Source organism: Stenella coeruleoalba, assembly GCF_951394435.1.
Source record: "Stenella coeruleoalba genome assembly, chromosome: 3".
Taxonomy (NCBI): domain Eukaryota; kingdom Metazoa; phylum Chordata; class Mammalia; order Artiodactyla; family Delphinidae; genus Stenella; species Stenella coeruleoalba.
This window is the reverse complement of record NC_137148.1, coordinates 88,581,211-88,604,638: the sequence shown is the minus strand read 5'-3', so window position 1 is coordinate 88,604,638 and position 23,428 is coordinate 88,581,211. Positions and strand designations below refer to the sequence as shown.

General features: G+C 36.8%; 1 protein-coding gene across 8 annotated transcripts in view; it reads right to left on the bottom strand.

Moving 5' to 3' along the window:
* FER (FER tyrosine kinase) overlaps positions 1 to 23,428 on the bottom strand; it is a 463,302-nt gene that overhangs the window by 151,632 nt on the left and 288,242 nt on the right. For all 8 annotated transcript variants that reach the window (XM_079916621.1, XM_079916626.1, XM_079916628.1 and 5 more), the window contains 2 exons: positions 9,812 to 9,868; positions 2,167 to 2,282 (listed from right to left, as the gene is read on the bottom strand). In XM_079916621.1, the coding sequence (XP_079772747.1) occupies positions 2,167 to 2,282; positions 9,812 to 9,868 (173 nt within the window). The remainder of the gene's footprint in view (positions 1 to 2,166; positions 2,283 to 9,811; positions 9,869 to 23,428) is intronic.

The following is a 23,428-nucleotide window of genomic DNA, read 5'->3' as shown; positions in this document are numbered from 1 at the left end:
GATCATGATCAACTTCAAAATAGTAAAAACTCAAGAAGTTTTGAGAAAACTGGCAGAAGGTTAAACAGTGAGTAATATAAGACTTAAGCTGAGGCAGAGAAGTTTTAGTTTGGATAAAGGCAGAATTTCAGAGAGCTGTAAAAGCATAGACTCATCTATAGGACCCCAAGCATGAGTTAAAAATAGATTAGATTCCCTCAGAGGCCTGTCTACCCTGATGATTTCTGTTACCAAATGATCTTCCATGTTATCCTACTGACATAGTTATAAATTCACTCATATTTGAAAAAACACAGTTTCCTTTCTAGGAGAATGAAAAAAATAACTTCATTTGGAGAAAGATAAAACAGTTTATATGTGTGCTGTACATGTACAACTAAAGCAGAGATAGCTCTAAGAAAAATGTTATCGATTGAAAATATATAAATTTAATAAATGAAAAAGTACACTGGGAAGAATTCTAGAGATAAAGAAAATGTTCTGTCAATAACTGAGTTTGCAGTTTCTATGAGGAATTAAAAAGGAAGTTTTAGAATGATTGACTGTAATCCAAAATGTCATTTCTTAGGTTGAAAACTGCTTAATAAAGAAATTCCACAAAACAGCCAGGATGAATCCAAATGACATTAAATAGCTAAATATATAGCTTTATTATCTGTTAAAGGATACTTGGGAGTTTGCATGGATGTAATTGTCTTTTTTTTTTTTTTTTTTTTTTCGGTACGTGGGCCTCTCACTGTTGTGGCCTCTCCCGTTGCGGAGCACAGGCTCCGGACGCGCAGGCTCAGTGGCCATGGCTCACGGGCCCAGCCGCTCCGCGGCATGTGGGATCTTCCCGGACCAGGGTGCGAACCCGTGTCCCCTGCATCGGCAGGTGGACTCTCAACCACTGCGCCACCAGGGAAGCCCCGTAATTGTCATTTTTAACATAAAATTTCAGTCTCACTTTAAAAGAAGAAATTAAACTCTATCTTTCAGTAAAAAATCCACAAATTAGAAAGCAAGATACCTTAAGATACCTATGAATAACTAAAATAATGAGGCTATAAGTTTCAATTGTGATAGCATACCTTTAAATTCATCATAGGATATTTTTTCTGAATTGCTAATAATATACATGAAAAAGGTTTGCAACTTTATTCCACAGATAATATTTAATAAATGCACCCAACTAGTTTAATCCATTGCTATAAATATCCATTTTTAGATGATGGAGAAATGACATCAAGATGCTCTATGCCACGGGATTTAGTTATTTCGTTGCCATGTCCTCTGTTCTCCCATGGCACTTTCCAAAAACTTCAATTTTATATACAATGCAGTGATGGAGACAACACACACACACACACACACAAACACACACACACCTTTCCTTCCTTCCCTTTATACCACCAATCTATGGATCTATATATCCTCCTTCTCCTTCTCTCCCTCCCAACTATCCACCTACTCATCCATCTCCCATTCATATGTCCATTCTCACTCTATCCAAAGCTCCTTTCCATTTGTTTTGTGTTTTGTTGTATATATTAGATTTTACCACTAACAGAAGAGTTTAAACTATTTGCAACATAGGGCTGGCAGGTTGGAACATTAAATTCTAGCTAAAACAGAAGAAAGAGAAGAAAATCATCCTAAAAGATCAGTTAGAAAAGAAACAATGCAATGAGCTGAAGAAGAAATTTGAGATTCTCAGAAAATAAAGCTAACAGCTGGGAATAAAGAATCAAGCAATAATATCTAAGGAGGGTAGGAAAGATGTAATTATATACCTAAATATATGTCTAAATTATGGATTTTATATATAGAATACAGTAATATTCTTAGTATAAGGACAATCACAACACTGCATATATGCATATGTGTATATGCACGTGTGATAAAAGCAAAACATACTGCAATATTTTTCAAGGACTCAAAGAATACTCACTGTTCTCAAAAGCATCTGGTTCTTTTGACTGTGATTTCCTAACTGACCTGCAGTCTAACTCAAACACACAGAAACTTTTTGTTTTCACATTGTATAATAAGTGCCTACTTTTGAGGGCCCTGAAAGTGCTTACTTCTAATTCATCAAATCATATTTAAGATATCTTCAAATTTACGTTTTAATGAATCACTTACTTATATTATAAATACATATTTACATTACTTTAGAGAACTTACTTGGCTTCTTGTAAAAATTTTATTTTCAGTTCCTGAGGAAGATCTTCTTTACACGTTTTAACAGCAACAGCAGTTTTATCCTTTAATATGCCCTTAAATACTTCACCAAAATTTCCCTGAAAATACAAATATATTTATTGTTTAGAGTGTAAGACAGCCACGTAAACCTTTGCAAAATACAAGGAAAGCATGTAATGATGAGTTTTGAGTTCATCAAAGTACTCTGTTAGCTTTATTCAGAGTTTTAAGTGGAAATAAAGACTGGGAATGTTGCTCTTACCAATTAACTTTAAATACACTATCCAACATAGCAACCATTTGAGGGACTGAGGCTTGTGGAGAACTGAAAAGGAAACTGGAAATAACTGAAATAGAATAAAAGGAAAAACTAATGCTGTCAGAAGTACCCAAGTTTCACTCCATCTAGTTCCCTTCACCCCCTTAGCTCTAAGTTTTATCAGGTTGGCGTTTAAAAATAAAGCCAAGTTTGTGACCACCTAGAGGCGGGGGATAGGGAGGGTGGGAGGGAGACGCAAGAGGGAGGGGATATGGGGATATATGTATATGTATAGCTGACTCACTTTGTTATACAGCAGAAACTAACACACCATTGTAAAGCAATTATACTCCAATAAAGATGTTAAAATAAACAAACAAATAAACAAACAAACAAATAAAGCAAGCCAAGATTCTGTGAGGTGACTGGTGGTACTGATCCACACAGCCAGATGTCACTTGGATGAGAGTGTGAGAGAATAAGACACTAGACGAGAGGCAACAGAACCAAGGCAGATGAAGGACTGTCAACAGCCACTGCTGCAGGCTGTCAGTCCCTGAAAGATACTAAGGAAAACGAGGTGCTTGCCCAAATGCCAGTGTCACCCATCTCTGCTACTGCTCATTTCTATCAAATGTCTGAACTCCTAACCTTACTCTATGGCTAGAACATATTTTGATTTAAAATGCCTTATTTCTAGTTTGAAGTCACTTTTATTATAGTTACGAAACAAAAGAATACAGAGAAGATCTATAAAGCTAACACAACAGCTATTTTGGAGTATTCTCTTCAAGTCTTTCTATGTATGCATATGTATTTTTTACATAGCTATAATTATAATGTGCAAGCACTGTATTATAATCAGCTTTAATGCTGTCATTGTTGAGTAACAAGTAACTAAACTAGAGGTCTGATAATAAATGAGTTTGGGTTCTAAGTTCAATGTAACTCTTAACATGATCCAAGGTGTATAAATTTTACATGTTACTAATCATTTAAATTTACTAATAGGTATTTTAATAAATTTATTTATTAAAGAATTACTATTTGCTTAATTTAATTAACACTTATTTTACTTAATATTTTAAGTATACTTAAATAATGAATAGTATTATTAAATCTAATATTCAACTCTTAAATATTCATTCAAAACGATGATTGATCACCCTTACATGAAAAGTAAACATACAATAACTTCAACACAATGCACATTCATCACAAACTAGAAAAAGAAAAATTTGAGCTTTATATCCTTCCCTGTTATTCAAGGCTTTTTTCCTTCCCACAATTATCACATCATTTAGAGCTGAGAGAAGGTATTAGTACACACAATTACTGCTGGGCCTCTGTTTATCTGAATGATTCTGAAGCACTTAAAATTTACCTTGTCTGAAACTTAACATTTTATTCACTAGAAGACATTTCCTGACTAAATTACCTTTTCATTTCCTAGGGCCATTACTCTCTACAAGCATTCAGATTCTTCCTATGGAACACTTTTGTCTTCCTCCTAGCACCTCAGACAGCCTACTCTGATTCAAGATCTCATTTTTCTCACCTGAACTGATCTCATCCTTAGTCCCTCACCCTCTTCGGCCCCTTAATCTCTCCAACACAGAACTTTGATTATACCACTGCCTTATTTAATATCTATCCTTCCATTACCATTCCTTTCTCAGCCTCTGTCTAGCCATCTTAGCCTCTGACTGCTACATGTGTCCTAAATTCAAATACTTAGTGATCCCAAAAGGTGTGCCATGCCTTCTGTACATTTTCCCCTCACCTCCAATCAGAGAACATGCTAACTAATCTTTAAATTCATTTCTATGCCACCTCCTTCATGAAGACTTTCTTGATCTTCCAAAAATTATACATCTTGTTCCTGAACACTTATCATCCCACTGCCCCTTTGTACCTTTCTAATGCTTTCTGTCCTATGTAACTGTTCTTGGCACATACAAGGCATTTGAAAATTGTAAACATTCATTTAACAATCATTACTCAGAAGACTTCAATTCTGTTAACAGTGGTCAAGGGAGGAATCTCCAAACACTGCACAAACGACTCTGCTTCATGGACCACCTCTTCTCCATCCAAAGAGGTCAGGAAAAAGCCTACGACATCCATTGCTCCCTACCATGTAACAGGCACGGCTTCATCTCTGCTACTGGCTTTAAGTCCATGAGGCTAAATTTCATTATGACTCTTGTGTATGTTTCTGTTGGTCCTCACAGAAGATCCTGGTGGTCCTCATTTCTCCCTCTCTAATTCTCATTAGGTTCTGCAGACTCCTCGTCAACCTGTTATCTCCAACTATTTCCCTTCTGTCCCCAACCTCCAGTTGCCTTCTGGAACTTGTGGTCCATCATCAAAATTTTATCTCTATCTATTCTTTGGTCCTTCTCTTCACCTTCTTGTTCTAACAGAAACCGGGCTCTCACCTGAGAACACTCAAATGGTGGGTGAGCTTCCTGTGCCTTCTAAAACTGTGATGACCCCACCCGCACCCCCAACACACACACTATGCTTCTCCCACCGCCTGAGAGATGGAATACAGGATTCATCGAGCTCCTTGTCACTGCTTTCAAAACATTTTCCCTTCTGTTTTCCTAAAAACCCCTAGCTTTGAAACTTTATTATTTGATTATATACCCACTACCCCTTACTGTTGCTAGCAGCTATTGCATTTGAAAATATTTTCCCTCATTTGTTGACAATTTGAGCTCCTGGATCACTGTACCTGGTGTTACTCTTGTCTTAAAACTTGGAAATTTCAATAGACACTTAAAGATCCTTCCAACACTTCAAAACTCTGTTATGTGACCATCTCTCTTCCAGTGATCCATGTTCCAACCTATTTTCTATGATCATACCTTAAACTTTGCCATCACCAATAATGCAACTCCTCTGTAACACCTACATCATTCATCCCATCTTCTGGCTGGCTTCTATTTTTCTAGCTTACTTCCTCTAGTATTCGGACTCAAAATCTTTTGACCCTATAGGAACCTCCAAATCTTTAGACCCTATTACTTTTTATTGTCCATAACCCCCTAACAGCCTTGCTTTCTTCCTTATTCAGCTTAAATTCCATGCTCAATAATTATAACAACTGTTTACTATATACTCTCAACTTCTCTGTTCCTTTTCATCTGTAGAACTCCCTTATCAATCCACAACCCAGATTAAATGCAACATGGCCTACTCTGTTCCTATGCAGCTAAATGTGGCTGGAGAAAATCCACAATGATGTTGACTAGTTTCACTTTAAATTCATGAACACAAACCTCTAGGGGGGCCTTAATACTGCTCAATAATTATATTACAATTCCCTAGACCATTCACACTCTCATTCTTCTAATTAACTATTCCCCCCTCTTTGACTCTCCTCTTAAAGCTCCCATACCTTCCCCACACCCTCATTCTTAGTTAACAATCTTGCTTAATTTATTGAGAAAACTGAAGCAATATAAAGAGAACTTCCAGACTCTCAGTCCCACATTTACCCTCCTACCAATATTCCTTGCTGTTATAAAAAATGAACTACTGTGCTGCTATTAAATTCAATGCTCCATTGTAAATTAAATTCCATCCCCTCTTACCTACTTGATGATATTATTTCAGGAATTCTCATCTCCTTCCAAAATCTTGAATTTTTCACTGCATATTGCTAACTGCAAACCAGCATGCTGCCTCTCTCAAATTAACCAACACACAAATCATTTCTTCTGAAACTACCATCACATGTAGTTTGCTACACGAAGTAGCAAAACTTCAAAGAGTTACATCCTTGCTATCTCTAATTCCTCTCCTCCTATTCTCCCTTAAATATATTTCAGTTTGGCTTTCACGTAAAGCATTCTAAAGAAAGCGCTCAGCCAAGTCACTAGGGATCTCTTCACTGTTAAAGTCAATGGTTCTCAGTCATCATCCATTTGACCTCTCAGCAGCACTTGCCACCACTGATCACTGTCTCCTCCTTCATATACTTTCTTCTCTTGGCTTCTAAGGCATCCTATCTCCTGGTTTCCTGCCTTCCAGGAGATTGCTCTTTCTCAACCTCAATCATCTTGCTTCTCATCTCTCCAGCCTCTTGATTTTGATGTGACCAGGGTTCAATCTGTCTCTTCTCTTCTCTATCTAGACTCACTCCATTGCTGAACTCATCTAAATAAACCAGCAGATAAGTGACAACTACCAAATTTGTACTTTTGATCCACACCTCTTTTCCAAACTCCAGACTTAATACCCAACCATTTTCCCAACATCTCCAGTTAGAAGTCTAACAGACAAACCTTAATATGTACATCCCAAACTCCTAATCTTGTTCCCCCAAACCTGCTACACCTATGCCAACTGCCCTCTTTGTCCCATGCCCCGCATAGAGCATCAGGATATTTAGGTGGTTCAACCTTAAAAACAAATCCAAACTCACCACTTCTCACCACTTCCACTGCCATCCCCTCTGATCCAGCAACCATCAACTTTAGTTAGGTAAGTACAATAGCTTCCTAACCTTCCAACTCAGCCTATTCTCAACACAGTAGCCAGAGTGGACTCTGTAGAAAGTAAGATCATGCCACTCCTCTACTCAAAATCATCCTCTAGCTTACCTTTCCACACATATTTAAAGCCAAAGTATTGATAATTACGGTGATCTACATGGCTCTACACGATCTATACTCTCATCACCTCACTGACTTGCTGCTCTATCCTATTCTTCCTTGCTTACTGGGTTACAGGCAAACTGTCTCTCCTGCTCATCAAATGTAATTTGCGTTGGTACTCCCTCTGCCTAAAACCACATGGCTAAATCGCTCCTCCCTAGGTTTTCATTGGAAAGAAACAATCTTAATAAGGCTTACCTGGATTCCCCCATTAAAAATTGCAAGTCCAATCAATAGCACTCCTAAATTCCTTATATTTTCACAGGATTTTAGCACCCTTTAACATTATGAAGTTTACTTATTTATTAAGTTTATTGTTTTTCGGTCTTTCCCTGCTAGATAGAATATGAGCTTCATTAAGGGCAAGGATATTTGTCTACTTGGTTCACGGATATATCCCAGGAACCTAGAAGAGTACCTGGCACAGAGAAGGCATTCAGTAAATATTTGAGGAATGAATATTTTTCTTTTTCTTCTTTTTTTTTTTTGCGGTACGCGGGCGTCTCACTGTTGTGGCCTCTCCCGTTGCGGAGCACAGGTTCCGGACGCGCAGGCTCAGCGGCCATGGCTCACGGGCCTAGCCGCTCCGCGGCATGCGGAATCCTCCCGGACTGGGGCACGAACCCGTGTCCCCTGCATCGGCAGGCGGACTCTCAACCACTGCGCCACCAGGGAAGCCCAGGAATGAATATTTTTGAATACCAATTATATATCAAGTACAGTCTATAGAAATACAGTGCTCAAAAAAAGAGCTCCCATCTCAACCTTATACTACTACTAAATTCCAAAGTACATAAGAACCATGGCTAATTATTTTTCTCATGCATTTTCATGCAGTATACTATAAATATTCAGAATAGGTAACGAAAATATTAAATGACATTTTCAACTCAAATATATTTGCTGAAATTAAGCTATATAGTGTCTCTAAAGTTGAAGTGTTTTATTAAAAATGATAAAATTTATTAAAGCTGATATCATGCTACTGCCTTGTCATTGAAAACAATTATTCTTTGAAATAACCTTACCGAGGACCCAAAGGCTAAAATTCCTCCTAATATGTGAAATACCATGTATCACATATTAAACAAAGATAATTGAACCATTTCTCTTTAACTGAAAGTATTTTTTCCTTAGAACTGAAAAATCTGCTCTTCTCAACACACTATTTTCAGTAACTGGTTTAATTTTAGAGCTTCCCTGATGGCGCAGTGGTTGAGAGTCCACCTGCCGATGCAGGGGACACGGGTTCGTGCCCCGGTCCGGGAAGATCGCACATGCCGCAGAACGGCTGGGCCCGTGAGCCATGGCCACTGAGCCTGCGCGTCCGGAGCCTGTGCTCCGCAACGGGAGAGGCCACGACAGTGAGAGGCCCGCGTACCGCAAAATAAATAAATAAATTTATAGCTTATTATTTAATTGTATTTTCATGGAAATTAATTTACTTTCTTTGTAATAATTTTTAGCCCAATCACTGCTACTGAGTTACCTAAAGTAATGAAAAAGAAGAAATATTTCCTTAAGAATTATGGCCATATCACAGAGGAAATAAACACACCAGCTTCTGTTGTAGCTTGAAATTCTTTAGAATTTACTTACTAAATAAGTATTAGCAGTCAATAGAAACTGTTTTCCAATAGCAATTTAATGCTTCTATTTGGAAAAGATATTTTAAAATAATAAGAATCCTGCAAAGTAGATTGTTTCAACAGGGATTTACTTTCTCAACACATATCAGGACTAAAACATAGGGGAAATTTGTCAATTCATCAAGTTTACATTTAAATCAAAAAAGTAATGAATAATCATTTATTTCTTTACTTGAAACGCTGAGCCTTAAATTCTAGTACTGATCACTCAGAAATGTATGAGTGATAGTTTTCCCTAGCTATCTGGATTTTATACTATTTTTTATATTGCATTATGAACCTCAACTCAATTCAAACATCACTAATTAAGTCATCGGCAAAGAAGTTAATATTTATCTATTGGAACTCAGTTATAAACAAATAACAAATTTTCAAATAGTCCATTTGATTATTAAATGTCTGCCATCATTATTAGTTATAATATACTTTCATAAGGCCAATGAGTTAGAAGAAACTCCCAACCACGTTGGAAGAAAGAGACTTTCATCATATATAGCTGCCTCCTCTGACCACTAACAGAGCTAGCTACAAAATGGATATATTGAAACATGTGCCTTGTCCATATAATTTTCAGATTGAAATAACATGTCCCATGTTGTCACATACCTTGATTCTATATACAATTCTGAAATCCCAAAGAGCAGTACTGCATTTTCTCTGAACTATCATGTATAACCAGAAACAAACAGAATAAGACTATTAAGTATTTAAACTTTTATTACATCACAGTTTCTTTTCAAATCTCAGCTCACTAGTTTTGGCTTTACTACACTGTAATAAAATTTTTGTGGCTTTTAGTTCTTTCAGAGGAAAATATACAAAATAATATTCTTAAAAGTCAAGATAATTCTTAAACTTTTCAAAGATTTTCACACTTCTATTTCACTGAACATCACAGTATTTGTAACAGATATGGCACTGTGTTCTTCTAGGTTCATGGGGGAATGTGCCTTGCCGTGTGCTGGAATATAAGAAAGGCTTTGAAGAAAATGAATCTGTAGAGTTCACAATCACTATCAAGATTTGGTTTTTCAGCTCAGTGGATTACATACCTTGCCCAGTAATTCTCCCAATGTGACATCTTCATGATTGAGAACCCATTTCTTATCCTGTGGCAAAGAAAAAGAACAGTTTTTTAGCCCAAGCAAGAATGCAGTTCCTGGGCTTCCCTGGTGGTGCAGTGGTTGAGAGTCCGCCTGCTGATGCAGGGGACACGGGATCGTGCCCCGGTCTCGGAAGATCCCACATGCAGCAGAGTGGCTAGGCCTGTGATCCATGGCCGCTGAGCCTGCGCGTCCGGAGCCCGTGCTCCGCAACGGGAGAGGCCACAACAGTGAGAGGCCCGCGTACCGAAAAAAAAGAATGCAGTTCCTGTAAGATGCATTTGAGGCAGTGGCAAATAGACCTAAGAGATATTGCATTCAGACCATTCAATAATCAGCACACTAAGAAGCTGTAACCTCAAGAGGTTATAAAACAGATTTAAGAAATGTTACCACACAATAGAACTTTAAGCTCTACATTATAGCAAACTTCTATCAGAATTCTCAGCCTTCAAAATGATAGTATGCCTGTAACTAGAACACAGCATGCACTCTCCTCCCACCATAAAGCTTAGGCTATGTTATTATTTGTCATTTCAAAAATGTTGTGTCATAAGTACATGAGGGAATCTCATTTTGCAATGTAAAATTTCCAATCTTCACTTGATCATAGAGAATTATTTTATACCCAAACTACATTACTAAGAGCTAATTTTTCCACAACTGGTCATGAATTATAGCTGTCTATTGCACTGCATATAGTCCCACATCTTTCCCAAGTAATTTCCTGTAGTATAATAAAACAACAAACATCAATTACAGTATCACAAGGTACACAAGATCAGTGATGCAAACATGCCATTATAAAAGAACATCCCATTATGTGATCTCAAGAGCTAATCAGTACTTAGGGAATATTTTATCATCTAAAAAGTCACAGGGCTTCCCTGGTGGCACAGTGGTTGAGAGTCCGCCTGCCAATGCAGGGGACACGGGTTCGTGACCCAGTCCGGGAAGATCCCACATGCCGCGGAACGGCTGGGCCCGTGAGCCATGGCTGCTGAGCCTGCGCGTCTGGAGCCTGTGCTCCACAACGGGAGAGGCCACAACAGTGAGAGGCACGTGTACCGCAAAAAAAATAAAAATAAAAAAAAATAAAAAGTCTCAGCTATGAGAGCACACAGTACTGTAATGTTAGAAAGACATATTAGATTTAAAAAAAAAAAGGAAAAATGAATGAAGTGGGGTGGGGGGAGAAAGGAGAGAAGGAAAATTAGGGGATGGAGCAAAGAGAGAAAGAAGAAAAGAAAATCCTGGAATGATATATTTTATTCTTGATTTTTAAAAAATTTAATGTTAAAGTATAGTATTTCCCCATTACACAGACTGAAATATAATTATGAGCTATAGAATGAATTGTAACAAGTAATCAAACACCTTGAAGTAAGAATCCACCCTAACTATGGCTTAAAAATGTCCTGGACAGCCAGCTGAAGTACTTTACCTTCTGAAACACCATGTGACAAACACTCAACCACCACACTCTGATTGTTCAACAAGGGGAACAGTAATGATTTTTAAAAACAGTTTACATGTATAATCTTTAGGGGTTCAGAATAGCCTCCCCAAGATGTGCTACTTTAGCATGTGGATTATTTTGAGCTAAAGGCAAATAAGACCCTGTGGCCTCAAGGCAAAGCTTTACTTCTCCCTTAAAGAATTTAAATTGGGGGCCTTACCCATAATAAGAGGTATTACCAGAAATAAGTTTTTATGACCTATCTGTATGACGGCAAATATCCAATTACTAAACATCTGCTCTTCCTATTTGTGAATTACCCTCCTTCTCTCTGAAGTCTCATGCCCCTATCCCATCCCTTAGCTCAGGATGGCATATATACCTCATTTTACATTTCTAATTCAACTTCTCATGCGTGTGGGGTTCCTGTATGTACAAAATTAGATCCGATATTCTCTTGTTAATATGTCTCATGTCAATTTAATTATTAGACCAGCCAGAAGAACCTAGAAGGGTAGAGGAAGTTTTCTTTCTCCATGACAAGTCTTTCAACCTAAATAAAAAGCCAGAACTATAAAGGTCCTGAAAAAGAAATTAGCAGAATATCTTCATTACCAAGTATGTAAAGAAAGATTTCTTAGACAGGACACAAAAAGCACATAAAAGAAACTGGAATTCATCAAAATTAAAAACACTTGTTCCTCCAAAGGCTCTTTTGAAAAAATGAAAGTCCAACTACAATCTGGGAGAACATTCTTGCAATACGTATATTTGACAAATAATTTGTATGTAAAACATATAGAGAATGCATACCTCAAAAACAAGGTAACAAACAACCCAATTTTAGGAAATTGGGTAGAATACTTAACAAAAGATGATGGACAAATAGACAATAAGTACATTAAGAGATGTTTAACATCACTAGTCAGTGACACACAAATACAAACCAAAATAAGATGCCACTTCATACCATTAGAATGAACTGCCAAAAACAGAAATATAGATAATTGGAACAGGATAGAAAGACCACAGATAAACCCACGCACATATGGTCACCTTATCTTTGATAAAGGAGGCAAGAATATATAGTGGAGAAAAGACAGCCTCTTCAATAAGTGGTGCTGGGAAAACTGGACAGCTACATGTAAAAGTATGAAATTAGAACACTTCCTAACACCATACACAAAAATAAACTCAAAATGGAGTAAAGACCTAAATGTAAGGCCAGACACTATCAAACTCTTAGAGGAAAACATAGGCAGAACACTCTATGACATAAATCACAGCAAGATCCTTTTTGACCCACCTCCTAGAGAAATGGAAATAAAAACAAAAATAAACAAATGGGACCTAATGAAACTTCAAAGCTTTTGCACAGCAAAGGAAACCATAAACAAGACCAAAAGACAACCCTCAGAATGGGAGAAAATATTTGCAAATGAAGCAACTGACAAAGGATTAATCTCCAAAATTTACAAGCAGCTCAATAACAAAAAAACAAACAACCCAATCCAAAAATTGGCAGAAGACCTAAATAGACAGTTCTCCAAAGAAGATATACAGATTGCCAACAAACACATGAAAGAATGCTCAACATCATTGATCATTAGAGAAATGCAAATCAAAACTACAATGAGGTATCACCTCAAACCAGTCAGAATGGCCATCATCAAAAAAATCTACAAACAATAAATGCTGGAGAGGGTGTGGAGAAAAGGGAACACTTTTGCAATGTTGGTGGGAATGTAAATTGATACAGCCACTATGGAGAACAGTATGGAGGTTCCTTAAAAAACTAAAAATAGAACTACAATACAACCCAGCAATCCCACTACTGGGTATATACCCTGAGAAAACCATAATTCAAAAAAAGTCATGTACCAAAATGTTCATTGCAGCTCTATTTACAATAGCCAGGACATGGAAGCAACCTAAGTGTCCATCAACAGATGAATGGATAAAGAAGATGTGGCACATATATACAATGGAATATTACTCAGCCATAAAAAGAAAAAATTGAGTTATTTTTAGTGAGGTGGATGGACCTACAGTCCGTCATACAGAGTGAAGTAAGTCAGAAAGAGAAAAACAAATACTGTATGCTAACACATATATATGGAATCTAAGAAAAAAAGAAAAAAAAGGTCATGAAGAACCTAGGGGCCAGACGGGAATAAAGACACAGACCTACTAGAGCATGGACTTGAGGATATGGGGAGGGGGAAGGGTAAGCTGCGATGAAATGAGAGAGTGGCATGGACATATATACACTACCAAACGTAAAATAGATAGCTAGTGGGAAGTAGCCGCATAGCACAGGAATATCAGCTAGGTGGTTTTTGACCACCTAGATGGGTGGGAGGGAGATGCAAGAGGGAAGAGATATGGGAACATATGTATATGTATAACTGATTCATTTTGTTATAAAGCAGAAACTAACACACCATTGTAAAGCAATTATACTCCAATAAAGATGTTAAAAAAAAAAAGAATTAAGTGCCTTCTATTTACAATATCCAAGACATGGAACCAAACTAAATGCCCATGGACAGATGAATGGATAAAGATGTGGTATATATATACAATGGAATATTACTCAGCCATAAAAGGAATGAAATAATGCCTTTTGCAGCAACATGGATAAACCTAGAGATTATCATACTAAGTGAAGTAAGTCAGACAGGGCATGAGAAATATCATATGATATCACTTATATATGGAATCTAAAAAAAACGATACAAACGAACTTTACAAAAACAGAAAGAGACTCACAGACAGAGAACAAACTAATGGTTACCAAAGGGGAAAGGGGGTGGGGAAGGATAAATTAGGAGTTTGGAATTAGCAAACACAAATTACTATATATAAAATAGATGGGGCTTCCCTGGTGGCTCGGTGGTTAAGAATCCACTTGCTAATGCAGGGGACATGGGTTCGAGCCCTGTTCCGGGAAGATCCCACATGCTGTGGAGCAACTAAGCCCATGTGCCACAACCACTGAGCCTGCGCTCCAGAGCCCATGTGCCACAACTCCCAAAGCCTGGGCACCTAGAGCCTGTGCTCTGCAACGAGAAGCCTGTGCACCGCAAGGAATAGTAGCCCCCGATAGCCGCAACTAGAGAAAGCCTGCACACAGCAACAAAGACCCAATGCAGCCAAAAATAAATAAATAAATAAAATAATAAAATAGATAAACAAAAAGTTCCTAGTGTGTAGTACAGGGAACTATATTCAGTATCTTGTAAAAAAAAAAAAACTATAATGGAAAAGAATCTGTAAAAGTTTATATATATACATACACGCACACACATATATATGCTGAATAACTTTGCTGCATACAAGAAACTAACACTGTAAATCAACTATATTTCAATTAAAAAAAAAAGTGCCTTGAAGAGCCTGTGTCTGGGATGTCTCTCAGATCCTTTATGCTTGTTTACAGTTGGTGACAGGATGAGATATTGAAAGGACCCCTAACTCTTGCAATTTAAATAATGACCATGGTGTTACCTGGGGGAAAGATGAGGGGTGCTATTGTCAGGGTAGAGGTGTAAGGGGAGAAATGGGGTATTAAAAGCGATGTGGAATGTTTACTACTGCCAGAATGGCTAGGGGTCACTCCTGATTTGAAGTCACAAAAATAACCTTTCCACTGATTAGTCCGGGAGAAGACAAGGCTGGGAAGAGGACTAACTGCATAACCAAAAACCCTAAAATTGAAGAGGAGTCAGTTAAGAATAAGGTTGCTCTTAATCTGTTTTAGCTAAAATGGAGATCACAGAGAAGGAGCCTGGAGCCTCAGAATTTAGACTTGTGACTCCATCTGTAAGAGGGAGGGACAAAATACCCAAAGGGGATTCAGTGGCAATTTGATAACTGCAATTTTGTAGAAATGTGGATAGAGGGGCAAACTCCAAACTGTCAACTTGGAAAAAGGCAGTAGCACTTAACACATGCTCTGAAGAGGGGAACTACCCAACTCCTCCCTTAGACAATAAACGAAATACTCCTACTGAGGCTGCTGAGTGATTGAGATAGACAAGCAACTTTAGTTACATGATGATACTAAAGCTTCACCAAACACTATGCCTCTGGCTCAGGCAATGATGGATATGGTAACAAAAGGAGGTCCAACTCTTACATAAATTTATGTCAAGGGAACAAAAAGCAAACAAGGAGAGACTACATCAGAAGATAATTCAAAGGTAAGATTAGGGAATAGGGACATTAAGTAACATGGATTTTGGAGAATGGAGAGTTGCCAAAGGAGCCTGGATCCTTGTCTTCCCCACCATCTTTATTGACCTCTCTTCTTCTCCCCGTTACTCCAAAGCAAAGTCACACTCAGAAGGGTTGCCAGAAAGAGCTGCAGCTCACTCCTTAACAACTGTCCCAGACCTGGTATCTCCTACAGAGATTATACCACATATTCTTGGCTTTACCTTTACTCTTTTTTCTACAGAGGAGCAAGGAGATTTGTACAACCTTCTTGAATCTGGAGAAGGAACAGAAAGAATCGAGGCAGACTGCCTCCAAGAAACAGGAATGGTAGCATCTTCCCTGGTTTCAGATTAACTGAACGAAAATAAAAGTTGTACTAAAGTGTAAGTCAACAGAAGTAAAACAGACATAAAAATATGCATTAAAACCATAATGAATAGAGTTGACAGTTTTACTGTTTCATCTGCTTGCTAGTGATTTGTGACCATACAGGAATATCCCCAAACCTATGTTCAAAACTAATGATTAAATTTGTCTGATGTTGAAGCTACAAAAAACTTGATTTAGACTCTTCAAATGTTCTTGACATTAGGACTCTACTCCTTAATTCATGAATATTAACACATCATTACTATGGTGAAAGAAACATATACTTCCCCCATTTATTAGTTATCTCTGAAAATGAAAAAAATAACATTTTGAAACATCAAATTATTTGGGCTAAACTGGACAACTCATTTTTAAAGGGGGGAATGGAAGACAACTCTAAGACCTGAATACATTTTTTAAAACTATGAATTTCTGGGGAATTCCCTGGTGGTCCAGTAGTTAGGACTTGGCGCGTTCACTGCCAAGGGCCCGGGTTCAAGCCCTTGACGGGAACTAAGATCCCACAAGCCGAGCAGTGCGGCAAAAAAAAAAAAAGGAATTTCTTGGTTTTATCAACTGATCAGAATATTTTCTAAAAGTGGTTAAGAGCAGATTTAAAGTCAGCCCACCATAGTACAGGCAAAGGAAAGTAAGTATTATCACTTGTCTGAAATCCAAACTTTTGTAAAGAAAAGCTGGGGACACATTTTTAACATGTTCCCACATACACTTGCTTGCTAAATCTCAGAAGAACCCCCATTAGATTGGCAGGAAATGCATTATCTCCACTTCACATTGAAAACCAAGGCCTTGAGAAGATGAAATCTTGACTGTGATCACACAGGTACGAAGTTTCAGAGTTGAGATAAGAACCTTGATGTTTTGTCTTTTGGCCCACTATTCCAACACATTCTTCCTTGCCTTTCACTGGTCTCTTCAGTGTGGTAAAGAATATTACATTTAAAATGAAACTCAGTAGTATAATAATTTTTTGAGCCTAAATAATACATATAAGTATATTATGTCAGGTAATTAAAAAGAAGGGTCAAATATAGAACATACTATCTATAACCTGAATAAGTGCCATTAATATTTAAAATCTTACATATTTACCTACAATATATGATAAATGAGCATTACGTTACCAGAAGGCCAATTCATGCCAAATTGTAGAACTACCCTAGAGGTAAAAATTTTCACATATATAAAGTCTCATTGAGACTTTTAACTGTTATATTTAACAGAATCGATTGCAAAAAGGTTTTTCATTTGAGTTATAGACCAGGAAGGTCAATGAAGCAGCTTTGAGAATTGAATCATCTTGAGCAAAGAACGTATGGGCTTGAGGCAACTCAGCCAGGAGATATGGGAATTCTACCTAAAGTGCACCTTGCATAATTGTTACACACTTCCTGCCGACCATCTCTATGGCAATAACATTGATTCCAGTTTGCTCACCTCCCAGAACTTCAACCTATTTTCTAACTACATTATAAGTTGTCATCCAAGTCCCAATTTAGAAGCCTATATTGGGAGTGTAGATCATCATTTATTTCCATGGATAGCTTTAAGTACAATTTTAAAACATGGTTGTCATGGCAACATTTCTCAGTCAAGGTTTTAGGATGTGTCAAGTTTATTTGTATTCTCTTCCTGAAAATCCTTGGCCTCCAGACTTGTGTTAGCAAATGCTGCCGAGTCCAAACTACCCACTGAATATAGGGAGAAATTTGTTTAAACTTCAAAGGTAACGCCAGTTTTACCAACTTTAATAAAGACAAGGAACAACCAGCAATTCTAAAAGTAAAGTAACCTAAACAATGAGAAATATTTAATTAGCTGGTATTAATAAAAATTCAAAAGTTTTTGTTTTCTTTTGTTAAAGCAATGAAGGTTTCTTGATTCCCAGGCTTGTGCTTCTACCACTAGTACCTATAAAACCTTACCACAATCTTGGATATCCTTTAAGTCTTTGAATACTTGTCTAGTATGCTAGGAATACTGCTCCTCTCTTGAGGATAGCCCATTCCTGCTATTGAATATACTTCTCCGACTCTACTGGAATAAAAACACCAAAGAAATATAGATTGGCAAGGACGCCAATCTAGATTTCAGAGGTGATCTACTCCAACCTTCTGCCCCAACAGTGATAGGCCATCCATCCATTCATCAGTTTAGTTATCCACTCCTTCAACAAATCTTTATCAAACACTGCTACTCACAGCAGATGAGAATCATGACTTTAAGCAATTAAGAAATCACTAAAACACCCAGTAATGAAGAACACCCTATTTCATTAACGAAGCCAATTTAATTTTGAATTATTCTAATTCTTACAAGGATTTTATTATATTTAACTTTTAATCAGTTGGTTCTAGTACTAGCAACACAAAGGATGCACCTCCTCTGTCTACTACCTAATGGAATTATACGTTTGAAGATGAAAAGCACATCCTCCTGAAGGCAAGGTTTTCCGATGTTAAATGTCTAGCTTTCCTTCCATCATTTTTTCATGTGAAGTGACTTCTAGACATTTCTGAAATATATGTAGTGGTCATTAACTATATCTGAGAGCACATGATAGTTAAATTATAATGAACAAATATTGTGATCTACTTAGTTTTCTGAAATGTATGTACATCTCACATTACCTTTCTGCTTTTATGTTCACAAATAAAGGAAAAAATATTACAATCTTCAAACTTTTCCTTCATTACTAAGATTATTTTACTAATATCTTAGCACTGTATATTCGTTGAATCATCAAGTATGATATAGGGAAAAGTTTTTTTTTTCTATTTCTAAAACGTAACAATTCATTTGAAAATTATTAGTAGGGAAACTGTATTTTCAAGAAGAAAAATGTGGCAGGACATAAACATTCCCAACTGATTTAAAAGAATTTTTACTGAACTTTTCAATACATCCCAGTTTTCTAAGGGAGGTTTTTAAAATTGAAATGTTTGCTTTCTGTATTTTTATGGGCAACTTTGTTGAAAGATGACTTTGTGATGAATCTTGTCAGTGATATGATAAGTAGAAGATGCAGGTACTGTAGAGCTAATATTAATACTTGATATCCTTATTTTTTTTACAACTTAAATAACAGACCTTAAGTAATTAAGACTGTTGTCAAAATTTTAGGTCAAACATAAAATTCACATAACCATACAACCATAATAACCCAGTAAATAAACAACTAGGAGTTTCTCAAAATTTACAAGTATTTCTTCTTAATGATGAAAAATTAAAAAAACATGGGTAATCTTCATGAATGTAGTTTAACATAAAGAGCTTTAAGACTAATAGTAAGCAGGAACTGCATAATTATTACTCTAATGATATGTCAGTCCTTTAGTGGTACATTAAAAAAAATCAGTAAATTACTGCATTACAAGTAGATATGAGAGACTAGAATGTAAGAAATAAAAGTATAGAAGTAATTTTTTCTATAGGTTACTTCTTATCTTTATTAGAGTTATTTGCATTTTTGTAGCATCAAATATTTATATCAAAATTCCTCTCTGACACAGGAGGGCAAAAATGTTGCTAAACTATACAGGTAAACGAGTCTAATACTGGATTTTTTTTTATTGAAGTATAGTTGACCACAGTGTGTTAGTTTTAGCTGTACTGCACAATGCGGAATATATTGCCTTATAGGTTATTACAAGGTACTGGGTATAGTTCCCTGTGCTATACAGTAAATCCTTGATGCTTATCTATTTTATGTATAGTAGTTTGTATCTGTTAATCCCGTGCTCCTAATTTGTCCCTCCCCTGCTCCCTTCCTTTCCCCTTTGGTAACCATAAGTCTGTTTTCTATGTCTGTGAGTTAGTTTCTGTTTTGTGTATACATTCATTTGAGTATTATTTTAGATTCCACATGTAAGTAATATCTATAGTATGCCTTTCTCTGAGTTGTTTCACTAAGCATAATATTCTATGACCACCAACACTGCAGCAAATGGCAATATTTCATTCTTTTTATGGCTGAGAAATATTCTATTGTGTGTATATACCACTTCTTCTTAAGCCAGTCATCTGTTGATGGGCACTTGGGTTGTTTCCATGTCTTGGCCATTATAAAACAGTGCTGTTATCAACACTGGGGCACATGTACCTTTTTGAATTAGACTTATTATTTTTTCAGGATATACGACCAGGCGTGGAATTGCTGGATCATATGGTAGCTCTTTTAAGGAACCTCCATGCTGTTTTCCATAGTGGTTACACCAACAGTGTACAAGGATTCCCTTTTTTCCACATCCTCTCCAACATTTATTATTTGTAGAATTTTTAACAATAGCCATTCTGACTGGTGTGAGGTGCTACCTCACTGTTGTTTTGATTTGCATTTTACTAATAATTAGGGAAGTGGAGCATCTTTTCATGTGCCTGTCAGCCATCTGTATGTCTTCTTTGGAGTAAAAATGTCTGTTTAGGTTTTCTGCCCATTTTTTGATTGGGTTGTTTTTTTGATACCGAGTTGTATGAGCTGTCTGTATATTTTGGATATTAATCCTTTGTGGGTTGCATCATTTTCAAATATTGTCTCCCATTCCATGGGTTGCCTTTTTGATTTGCTGATGGTTTCCTTTGTTGAGCAAAAGCTTTTCAGTTTGATTAGGTCCCATTTGTTTAGTTTTGCTTTAATTTCTTTTGCCTTTAGAGAATGATCTAAGAAAATATTGCTACAATTTATGTCAGACTGTTCAACCTATGTTCTCTTCTAGGAGTTCTATGGTGTCATGTCTTACATTTAGGTCTTTATTTTTGTATGTGATGTGAGGGAATGTTCTAATTTCATTGTTTTACATGTAACTGTCCAGGTTTCCCAGCACTACTTGTTGGGATTTTAATATTTCATGAACTCCCCAGTTTTCATACCCTTGGACAGAAGGCAACTAAATGAAAAAACCCTGCAGTGAAATGTCCGAACAATATGGGCACTGCACTGGCAGCATCTGCTGTAACACTTTATCATATGTGTATCCTGATCTTCCCAAAGACTTAGAATCCCAAAGGATGCCTCTCCTCTAGACCTTCCTGACCCTCTTGTCCTTACCAAATACTCTTTAACAGAGTACAAATCTGTCTGACATTACCTCTTTCTATCTTTACTCCAAGTCTTCCACATATATATATTTGTTTGCAGAGTCTACTCACTGAATGTAACAAGAAATTTGTTTAACTTTCAAAGGTAATATCAGTTATACCTACTTTAACAAAGACAAAAAGAAATGGGCAATTCTAAGTTAACGGGCAAGCTAAGCAATAACTAGATGACTTAGGTAAGCTAAACAAATATTCAATATAGTTGACAGATTATTAACATTTGGGGGTTTTATCTTAATATTTATTTTGAGTGTTGTTTTTACTGACATCATCCTGAAACTTTTATGTAATATTTTGGAGTATATACCTATGCTTCCACTATCTCTAGTTAGGAGATTTATGACATAATGTGCATCTGGAATTCACCCTCATCACTAAGAGAGGAGGTGCTTCAGCACTTGGAAGAAGCAAATACTCCAATGGGCTCTGGCAGTAATATCCATAGACTCCATATTCTTTAAGCTCAGTACAACTAGCATAAAATGGCTTTCTTTTTTGTTTTTTCAAAAGCCATTGGAATGCACCTGATACCTCTGTATTTCTAAATAGATGATTTAAGTCTTATCAAAGAGACATAATAATTACAATGACAAATATTGCTAAAAAACTATTGATATCTAAAAAAATCTCCCAAGAATAATACTTTTTTAAACACTGAATTGTTTAAATACTCAGGACACTTAAAAATTACCTAAAAATAATTTTTTTTTTTCTTTTTGCGGTATGGGGGCCTCTTACTGTTGTGGCCTCTCCTGTTGCGGAGCACAGGCTCCGGACGCGCAGGCTCAAAGGCCATGGCTCACGCGCCTAGCCGCTCCGCGGCATGTGGGATCTTCCCGGACTGGGGCACGAACCCGTGTCCCCTGCATCGGCAGGAGGACTCTCAACCACTGCGCCACCAGGGAAGACCCCCTAAAAAGAAATTTTTGAAATTTGCAAAATTAAATATTCTAATTCCATTTTCTTAGGAATGATGTAATTTTATAACATCTTGAGGCCAAATTTCTCATCTGTGAATGTGATCAATCCTTGTAAATCACACTTTTAGGGAAAATGGTAATTCTGTAAGAAAATATGAATAATTTTTACTCAAAACCAGTTCTAAGAAATGAATTTAACTAACCAGGCTTATTGTCCATGTTTTACACAAATATTTCAAAGTAAAAAGAATTAAATTTAAATAAAGTAACAGAGATTAGAAGTTCCATTAACAGTTAATCCAATTTTAGCACCATATTCTAAAGCAGAATACCATGACAATTCTATTTGCTAACTCAAACCTTGTTTCTTATTTCTTAGAAAATCTTTGGCTTTTAGAAATAAACTAGTAAATATGGACAAAAGTAGAAGCAGATGCTGAAACATAAAGAAGCAGTATTGATTAAAATGCTCCACAAAGTGAATTAAAGGGAAATTTTTTCTCCAACAGTTAAGGTTAAAATTCATAGCTAAGCTATCAGGTAATTTCCTAATTAATTCCTTATGTTAGAGTGAATTTTTACATGTCAGCCCTTCTTACAAAGAAACATATTGCAATAAATATCAGAGAAAGCATATTTAACTCACAGAAATTGATATAAAAGAAACTTGAAAGTTTATTCAATAGATTTGATAGCTTATAACTTTTAACTTCATCCATTCTAGTACCAGAATTGTAAGTAAAATTAACTGACTTGAGATTCATCTTTTTTTTTTTCCTTTCCTTTTCTGAAAGGGATGCAAATAAGAAATGGGGAACAGAAGAGTGAAAACTAGAATACACCTGCTACTACCAAGGCAATAACAATAAAATGTAATTATACTCTCTTGGAAGAGAGCAGTCAAGAGGTTTAGTCTACGGCTTCCCTGGTGGCGCAGTGGTTGAGAGTCCGCCTGCCGATGCAGGGGACACGGGTTCGTGCCCCGGTCCGGGAAGATCCCACATGCCGCGGAGCGGCTGGGCCCATGAGCCATGGCCGCTAAGCCTGTGCGTCCGGAGCCTGTGCTCCGCAACGGGAGAGGCCACAACAGTGAGAGGCCCGCATACCGCAAAAAAAAAAAAAAAAAAAAAAAAAAAAGAGGTCTAGTCTAGTTCATATAATATACATGAATGGGCTCTATATAGTCAAAGAGACTACTACTAGGAAAGATTTTTCCAGGACTCACTTTGAGGCACAATATAATACACAAGAAGATAACAGAACAGTCTGGTATACACCAAGCTATGCAACTTACTAAAAGAAAGCCAAAACAGTGAAATAGCATGTTGGGGAAACAATGGAAGCTGAGATACAGCACAAAGCCTGGCTCCAAATCCATCCTACCATGTATACACTGAATTGTGCTAGAAATTCAAAGATATGTGAATTCAAAGATGAGTTAAACACAGTTCCTATTCTCAAGGGCTTTAATATAAGCAT